The sequence below is a fragment of the Dendroctonus ponderosae genome, unplaced genomic scaffold (assembly GCF_020466585.1).
Source record: "Dendroctonus ponderosae isolate FM_Combo_2020 unplaced genomic scaffold, Dpon_F_20191213v2 Dpon_F_20191213_8, whole genome shotgun sequence".
Lineage (NCBI taxonomy): Eukaryota > Metazoa > Arthropoda > Insecta > Coleoptera > Curculionidae > Dendroctonus > Dendroctonus ponderosae.
Window position 1 is genome coordinate 12,140,822 of NW_026019016.1, and position 9,353 is coordinate 12,150,174.

The 9,353-nt window shown below is 33.3% G+C and overlaps 2 protein-coding genes across 8 annotated transcripts in view; one reads left to right on the forward strand and one right to left on the reverse strand.

Moving 5' to 3' along the window:
• Positions 1-4,795, forward strand: part of LOC109536095 (kinesin-like protein KIN-7N) — a 9,319-nt gene extending 4,524 nt beyond the window's left edge. For both annotated transcript variants that reach the window (XM_048669483.1, XM_048669484.1), the window contains exons 5-8: positions 460-2,857; positions 2,990-3,211; positions 4,278-4,501; positions 4,603-4,795. In XM_048669483.1, coding sequence (XP_048525440.1) covers positions 460-2,857; positions 2,990-3,211; positions 4,278-4,501; positions 4,603-4,689 — 2,931 coding nt within the window. In that variant the 3' untranslated portion in view covers positions 4,690-4,795. The remainder of the gene's footprint in view (positions 1-459; positions 2,858-2,989; positions 3,212-4,277; positions 4,502-4,602) is intronic.
• The window catches only part of LOC109536152 (anaphase-promoting complex subunit 2), a 23,640-nt gene that overhangs the window by 4,106 nt on the left and 10,181 nt on the right, over positions 1-9,353 (reverse strand). For 2 of the 6 annotated variants that reach the window (XM_048669487.1, XM_048669486.1), the window contains exons 6-8: positions 7,038-7,583; positions 5,741-5,973; positions 5,477-5,679 (exon numbers count right to left, since the gene is read on the reverse strand). In XM_048669487.1, the coding sequence (XP_048525444.1) occupies positions 5,479-5,679; positions 5,741-5,973; positions 7,038-7,583 (980 nt within the window). In that variant the 3' untranslated portion in view covers positions 5,477-5,478. The other 4 variants (XM_048669488.1, XM_048669485.1, XM_048669492.1 and 1 more) reach the window with 3 other exon arrangements.

Sequence of the window (9,353 nt, forward strand, 5' to 3'; positions counted from 1 at the left end):
AACTCGTTTTTCATCTTGGAGATTTGTGTTTTCCCTCTGGCCATCCTGGATCGCAGTTAGTTTATTAATTAATAAACTGTTACGCTTTACGCTGAATTTTCATTATAAACATTTATAAACGGGAATATACAAGCCAAGAGTATTATTTGAGCCCCATTGAATCGTAACCAAATGCTTAAAAGTTTTGCGTTCGTGTTTAGCATATTGAATTTGAAACTGAATATAGAGATGGAGGTCAGAAATTGGTAATTGTGCGCAAAAGTAAATGTGATAAATTGCACGTGTCACTGTTATTATATATTTTTAAGTATTTTCATTAAAAAGTGATGATCTTTTTAAATAGCGCAAATGTCATGCAAAAGTTTCAACTTGTACAAACACCATACCGTGAACCACCTCATTGTTCACTTGCACATACTATATTTAATAATCACTATATTTAACCATTTTGATCCACAGGTAATTCAGTCACAAAGTGAAGGCCTTAAAGGGTCTTATACAGAATCCACACTGAGTTTAGTGGATTTGGCTGGATCTGAGCGAGTTGGCCAAATGAAGATGGGAAAAGATCGACAACTAGAAGGGGTGTCAATCAATAAATCTCTAACTGCGTTAGGCTTGGTTATTCGTAAGCTGAGTGAGGGAGAGAGTTTTATTAATTATCGAGACTCTAAACTAACTAGAATATTGCAACACTCGCTTGGCGGTAATTCGAAAACCCTGATAATAGCCACAATAACTGTGGCGGTTTCTGAGGAGACAAAGTCGACATTAGACTTTGCACACCGAGCCAAATTTGTTAAAAACCGTCCGGTGGTTAATCGCAGAGTAACCGATAAAGATCAATTAAAAGAATATGAAAGTTTGTGCCAAAATTACAAAGTTCAAATTGAAAAATTAACTGGAGAAAAGTTGGACCACGAGAAGAAAATAAATGCTTTAGAAGGAAAAATACAGTGCATCGAAAAATTTAGCGATTTTGGGCAAAAATCAACTATTCGACATCAAGTGCCATCAAGAAGACATACGTTTGCGCACTTTAAACCTGAAAGTACTAGAAATCCTTTACCGTTTTCATTGCTTTCGATCGATGAGGAATGTTTGATGGGTGATATCGATACGCCATCGAAATCGGTCATACAATCAGATGAGATTGAAACCGATGTAATTGACGACGGGGAAAATATCATGACTCCAAACAGAAAGCCTCCTTTTGAAGATTTAGACAGTCCAAAAACGGCGCTAACTCGATTAAAAGTTGAAAAGGAATTGATGGAGCAATCTTATCAAAATTTAGTTTTATTCACTAATCTAGAAAATCAAATTAAATTAGAATGTGATGAATTGAAGGAAATGCGAGACTTATGTGATCGTTTACGAAACGACAATTTGGAATTGCGAGAAGATCGTCCCATATTACTGGCAAAAGTTGAATATTTCCATAACCAGTTGATTACACTGCAGACAATTTTAGGAGGGTCTGTCGAGAGGAACTCTGAACATCTTTATACTATCCCGGAAGAAAAGATTGACTTCTTTCTGGAGGACACTGAATTAACTGAGAAAATCAGCGACGATGAGGAGAAAGTAAGATTTAAGCACGAGTTAAGCAAAAAAGATGATATTATCGATGCTCTGGAAGCAGAGCTTAATAATCAAAAAGTGAGATTTGAATCTGTTCTAACTGAAATGAACAAACTTAAAGAACATATAACAGATAAAAATTTGAACATTGAAAAACTCAATAGCATTATAACTCAGGATAGAAATATCAAAGAAGCTGAACTGGACACACTAAACTGTAAAATTCAAGAACTGGCCTGTTATAAAGAAGAGATGCATAATAAACTTTCTGAGTTAAGCCAAAAAGATGATATTATCGATGCTCTGGAAGAAGAGCTTAATAATCAAAAAGTGAGATTTGAATCTGTTCTAACTGAAATGAGCAAACTTAAAGAAGATATAACAGATAAAAATTTGAACATTGAAAAACTCAATAGCATTATAACACAGGATAGAAATATCAAAGAAGCTGAACTGGACACACTAAACTGTAAAATTCAAGAACTGACCTGTTATAAAGAAGAGATGCATAATAAACTTTCTGAGTTAAGCAAAAAAGATGATATTATCGATGCTCTGGAAAAAGAGCTTAATAATCAAAAAGTGAGATTTGAATCTGTCCTAACTGAAATGAACAAACTTAAAGAAGATATAACAGATAAAAATTTGAACATTGAAAATCTCAATAGCATTATAAATCACGATAGAAATATCAAAGAAGCTGAACTGGGCATACTAAACTGTAAAATTCAAGAACTGACCTGTTATAAAGCAGAGATGCAAAATAAAGTTTCAGAATGTCGACGAATAGAAGGCGAAAGTAAGAGCACTGACAGCATGCAGCAAGAGAATATCACTCTTAAAAATAAACTAGGTGTTCTGGAGCGAGAGAACCAACACTTGCATGAAAAGAATTTGGCCCTTGAACACCAAAATGAATCTGTAGAACAACGATTGCAGGAAAATAAGCGTCTCAACTCACAATTACGTGACATGATTAGTCAGTTAAAATCGGATGACCATGATAAGCTTAGAGCAGAAAGAGATTTACTGAAAGCTAGGACCCAAGAATTGGAAAAACAGGTTGCTCATTTAGAAATATCATTGAGAAAGCGGGTGCAACTTTTCACCAACCTCAGCCTCCACTTAAAAGAATTGCAAGATCAGAAAGAAGCAAGCTTAAAGGACGTAAGAAAGTTCGAACCGGAAGTCTTGACGCAAATCGAGCCCGTGCTGCAATCTAAGAAGTTAGTAGTTCATTCCAAACAAGGACTTACGATGGCAGACTTATTTGGTAATTATTACATATTATCCAAAGTAGTTCGACATCCACATCAGATTTTTGAACTATGCTGAGAAAAATACTTTAGAATAATGATGCTCCCTTTCTAAGTTTTAAGCATTTTGATTATTTTTCGAATTTTAGGAAGACCAGTTAATAAAGTACATGTTCAGGACAATTCGTCACAAACCGTGTCCATTGCCGATCAAGAACCGTATCAAACATGTTGCAAGTCGGATGAACGAAAGTCTGCTTTACGTGTTTCCGATGAAATGAGAAAAGTAAAGGAGAGACGCCAATCGATCCATGATCAAAGAAGAGGTTTATTTGGCGATGTTGAACGCTCATCCAGTTTAGATAATTTTGGTAAGTACAGTTTTTAAACCCAAACGTTGACACCTTTGTTGCTGTATGCTGCAAGTTAAAACTATTTTTTTCCGCCTTAATTTTTCGCTCTACTTAAAAAAAATAAATACAGGAAAATCTCACTAATCCGGCACTATTAAAAATCAGAGGGTGTCGGATTATTGGAATATTCTGATTAATGGATTATAGAGAAAAAATCATTATAAATAAAATAAAGCATTTCACAAAGAGAATATACCCCGTACACTATAACTTTGGACGCACGTCATCAGTTACGAAATTTGACAACCAACCTTAGAACAAAAACAATTATGCATGCAATTTGTGTGATAAGTCGAATCTTTTTTGTTGTGTTCATCATAAATTGCGAAAGAACTTGAGAATACTACTTTTTTTCTGACTGCGTGTAATTATTATTATATTCTTATCCTTCCTGGGTCTCAGTCAAAGTGTGAAGTAAAAAGAATATCGTTTATTTCATTACGTTTCGGCGAGACAACAGCGCCATCATCAGATTTAAAATTTACACAAACACATCATTGGTAACCATCAACGTTCTTTTAGGTCTTTGCCTTCTTGAACCTTAAATTTGTTAGAATTATTTTCTGCGATAGAGATAGAGATCAAAAAAATTTTGGTAGGTGAAATTTGCGATTTTTTCGAAATTTTACATTTCTTTATCGAAAACAAAGCTTCCTGTTGGGAAAAGTTATTCTTTATAAGACCTCGGACTCATCGAGCACTCATCCCTGATGATGTGAAGATGATGATCTGAACTCATCAGCACGGTATTTTTTCAACTTTCCAGCTTTCATAGTTTTGGAGAAAATCGAAAATATGGTTTGCAAAAAACTGCAAATATTTCGGTAAGCAAAAGAGCTGAAGTGAATCTAATCAGTTCAGTCGATCGGCCGTCTGAAACTCCATAAAAAAATGGTTAATAAACGAGCAAAGCAGACGATCTGACCTAACTTTTATTAACAAAATATGTGTGACTCCTCTGCTATTGATGGTCAAAGTTTCGGATGGTACTGTCTTTAGCAATAATGATTTTATTCGATTTTAGACTGCGAGAGTTGCGCAAGTCTGAGAAATAAAGCAGTTGAACTCAGGAGCCAAACTACCGCTTTAACAGATGAAGTAGACAATTTAAAAAGCGAAAACAAGTTTCTTGATAAAGAAAACGCAGACATGCTTCAGATGATACGAAATTATCAGGAAAGGGAATTGGAATTAGATAACAAGTTGATGAAATATGAACAGTGCGAGAAAGTTGACAAAGAAACACAGGTAAATTATTAGTTGTTCGTCTCGAATCATAATTTAAATCTAAACTTAAAATAATTGATCAATAACTCTATGCATTACTTATTTATATTAATTGATTACAGGCGACATGCGATCTACAACAAAAATATAATGCGTTAAAGAGGATTCTCAGACTTAGGAAGCGAGAAGCGATGAGCACTGAGTCGTAAAAATCTATTGCAGGATTTGAAAAACCTCGGACCTAAGTTTGAATAAGGTTTAATTAATTCTAATTCCGTTCCTGTGATCAGTAATAATTAAATTTAATGAATTGTTTTTCTGTATTTATACATTATTTAGGGCCCTTTTACTATTATTTGGGAAATAACCCTCCTTGAAGGGTTTTTCTTATCCACCATTCCTTTCCAAAATACACGGTTTTGAGTTGCTTCTAAGTTTTTCAGCCGATGGCAATTTTCCGAGTTGCACTTTTTATAGAAAATCGTACGTTTTTCATCAAATTTCCAAATCGGCCCCATATTAGCAGAGTTGTGCAGAAAGTGCCTACATACGAAAGGCTGTTTTCCCAAAAAAATGCTACTTAAATCCACCAAGAAAACGCTTATAACATTCTTATCGACCTTCAAACTATTGTTGTTGTTAATGAAAAGTTGTATTTTCTTCTAAATTCGGCTCTTAAGTGTCCCGTTTTTTCACCTGTCGTTTATTCCGAGTTATATATGATTTCGTTTCTAAGCGAAATTACTGGCTCGTCAGACTTAAAAACATCGTTGGGGGTTTAAAAGAAATGGAAAATAATAGTTGATACTTGAATGACTGATACAAAATTTTTCCATTCTAAATATTAATTTAAATTTCAATCAGTTAACTAAATAATAATTTCTGTTAGAAGTAAGCAAAAAGTATATTACTGTAATAAAAAACCTACGTTTCTAAATAAATTTTGAAAAATAATGCTTCAATTCGTAACATTTGGAAATTATGTATTATATTTACCATCATTTAGGAAGTGTATACAGGTTGTTTGAGAAAATGAGGAGTCGTTTTCTGACTTTTCTATCTAAGAAAACTTTTAGTTCAGACGGGCTGCATTCTGTTGTCAGTCCTTGAAATGCAAACATTTTCAACATATGATGAATTCTGTCTAATGGCAAACTGTCCAAATTCTTCAACATTCCGACAATATATGTCCAAATGTTCTACAAATATAATTCGTAAACATTAGCGATTCCAAAATTGTAAATTTCCAAAATATTCTACCTGAAATTCTTCGTCTTTTTGATCTTGTACACTGGCCATAGCGGATTCGGCTTCAAAGTCCTCATCACAGAAGACGACTTTTGCCAGATTTTTATTTTCAACGTTCTGAACTGAAAATATATCGATACTTGTCTCCGATAAAATTCCATGAGAAATCCAGAAACTTATTTTACGTCGTAATAAACTTGCTGTGCACTGCATTACGTTGCTTAATTCCTCAAGTTGCCACGTATCTAGAAGTTATTTTTTTTTACTGGATATAAAATACACTAATAGACAATATACAAAGTGTCCCGTAAGCACATGGTCAAAATGGTACTCCGACATCATTTGTTTCGATTTCATTTTTAAAAAAATCTATCAAAATGCTCTATTCAATTTAGGCATAATCAATATGGTTTCCATTTAAAAAAAACTTAAGTATGTATCATCATATGTCAAAAATTTGCTCAGTAAATTGAATTTCCATGTTCCTAAGAGCACAGCAGATTGGCCATTTTTTATATCTCTTTGGGACCATTTAAGTCCGAACTAAAGCTGAAGATACCCATGTAATTTATTTATTGATTATTTATCTGTTATTGTTATATGCTAATTTTTATTGTATTTTAATATTTCTATACGCATTGTATAATTCGCCATGGATTTTTTCCGTTTAATAAATTTAAAAAATTACAGTTAATTTGTAAAAATGCCATTTTCTTTGAAATTCAATGTTCTACAGCTTTTTTACTTAATGTTTTCCTGACAGATTAATATTGACGAAACTAGAAGTCATTTAAAAATCTACCATAAATCAGTTTTTTCCAGATTTTCCTGACAGTTGTCAAATTTTAGAAAAATAAAATTGGTTTCGAGTGGAGCATTCAAAACTGCAATTATTTGTCATTTTAGCCTTTTTCGTATCTGCTGTAGTTTCCAAGATTCCTGTAACAGTCATCGAAAAAAACTCACCCTCTATACATATTATAACTATAATATATATTCAGAACATCCCATTCAACTAAAAAAGTGTCTGTAGAATGTGCAAATAATTTTCTCATTTCAAATAACTCAGCCATCTCTATGTGCCGAAAATGGACAGAATTGAGTTTTTGCAAATAGGTCGAAAGCAAAAAATGAAAGCCAATTTTTGGTTTTTGCCATTGAGTTTGGCACAATAGAAAATGAAGGATGAGAGCTTCACTTTTTCCCATCTCCTTTAGTTATCCAGATTAAAATTTAAAACATCGAAATTTGCCCACCCTGTACTTTGTAGTTGGATTAATTAGTTTGAAAATTAAAAATTAATACTCACCCTTGTCTTGAAAGTGCATCAGAATAGTTGCCTGCATAGGTGACACTGATAAATTAAACGTTCTATCATTCAGCTCAATTTCAATATTCACAACCCCTAAATGGTTCTTCCAGCATAAAGTCCTGCTGCCTTTCAACGTTTCAAATCCGGCGGTAAATTGCTTAATTTGTTCAGCAACCTTGCTGTGCAATTCTAATTTCTCTTCTTTAAATGGCGGCCAAAACTGTTGGGAAACGATCAAAGTTGAAAGCGGTACAATACTTTCACTGTATTCACTGTCTTCTTTGATCCTTTGATTGATCCTCTTTGAATCCACTACGTCCTTCAGCATTACTTCGCAGAAATGCAAATTCGAATCTCCAAATTTCAGTTTCAGCAGTTCTAAGTAGCGAATTTCTTTCTCTGTGTCGCTTGTGTACTGCGATAAAAGCCGATCGGCTAGAAGATTCCTATACTCATTGACAAATAGTTCATTGCTTCCATAAATATCTACTAGCATGGATATGATGTCCACGTTACGACGACTGCCTACATCTTTTGGAGGATCTGAAATTAAAACAATCTTGAAACATCGCACTTGGCTATAATTCGCTTTACTTTTATCATATTATTTTCATATACGCCGCCCTAAAATTTACGGAACTCTTTGAGAACCTGTAATTTTTACAATGCTAATTACATTCAGATGAAGTTTATTTATTCCAAGACCCCCACTTCTCATAAATAAATTGTAGAGTGTTATATTTAATTTAATTCTTTTATTTAATGCACTGTGATCTTTCAAGGCAACTGTATAATGCTAGCATTCTTGTAATTAATTATTCCTGTCAAAATCAGAGATCTTCGCGAACTAGAAGTATATTTAACAATGTATCGCATGTACAGGGTGATTCAAAATTGGCGTCATTCCTCTGGAGGTGTTGTCTGACGGTGTTTCAGGAGTACAGGAAAAATAGTAAAAAAATTAATAAAAACAAATTTGCAAAAAGCTATATCAGAAATACCTGCTGCTTCGTAATTATTATAAACTCCGGTAGCCATGGAATTACACAGAAAGTGACAATAAAATAGACAAGGATAAACGGTAAATTCAGCAGAAATCGTCGAATGACGGAACGTACTTTTTCGAAATGTCAATTATTGTCCTCATAACCTCAAATTGATGTTTACAAATAAACATACTACCAATGACTGATCATTTAATCCAAAAAAGCCTGTGTAATCTTTTTATTACCCACTCTTATCAAGCAGCTTCTCGTATTCGGATAATTAACTCCTGCTCAATTTCTACCGGTGTTCAGTAATCCGTTGGTTTAATGTGTATGCTTAATGTAATTCCTCGGTATTTATTTGGTGCCTGGGAAAGTGTCAGTTGTGCTCTGAGTAGCCTGACAAAAACCATCATTGCCGCTTTGGCTTTTCATCAAAAAATTGTAGAAGAGTACTTTTTTAATATAACATTTTTTCGAAATTTGACAAAATAATCGTAATTTTTCTATTCGAATGTTTAAGTATTTCAATAGGCTACCAATCAAACCTTTTCAAAATAATCCTTAAGAACAAAGTTGAAATTCGATTTTCAACTGTTAATATCTTTTAGAAGTTACCGAAAAAAAAATTCAATACCTTTCTCTTACTCTACGATAAAAATTGATTTTGTGCGGTTTTCTCAATATAATTTTAAAATTATTTTTTTTAACACTATTAATAGTTATCAAAATTTTGTCGAAATTCCATTAAAGTAAGTAGAAACTTTTTAACAAGAAATGCGGCTCAAATTAAGTAGCACATATTCCCTTATAGAAAAATGAATAATTAGTGGCTGCAAATGTCATTTTTAACATAAAATTTCAAATATATCAAAAACCGTTAGACTTAGGTATATGATATTATACATAAAATAAATACAGAATTTCGAGTAGAATTTAAAAATGTAAAAAGATTGCATAAGCAAGTTGATACCAACTTACGGTATAACCGGAAGTGTGGCCATCTTGAAAATATTTTATATCGCTTGCCCCTAATGACTTCGGCACACTATTCAGTTTTCAAATTTCTCCTAATTATACTTTGTCAGATGTCAACTGCGGCGGTTCCCGACAAATGACGCCCATTTTAAATAACCCTGTATGTAGCAGAAGGTGTCAAATGGATGTCAGTTGAAAAAAGAAAAGTCAGTGGTAATTTTGAAGTAGATAGAACAAAATTCTTCATTCATCTCTATCGTGAACGTACCAACAAACGGGTAGTTTAACAATGAGTCTCGAGATTAATGGTGGGTTTATACACGAGAATAAGGATAAGGCTTAATGCATA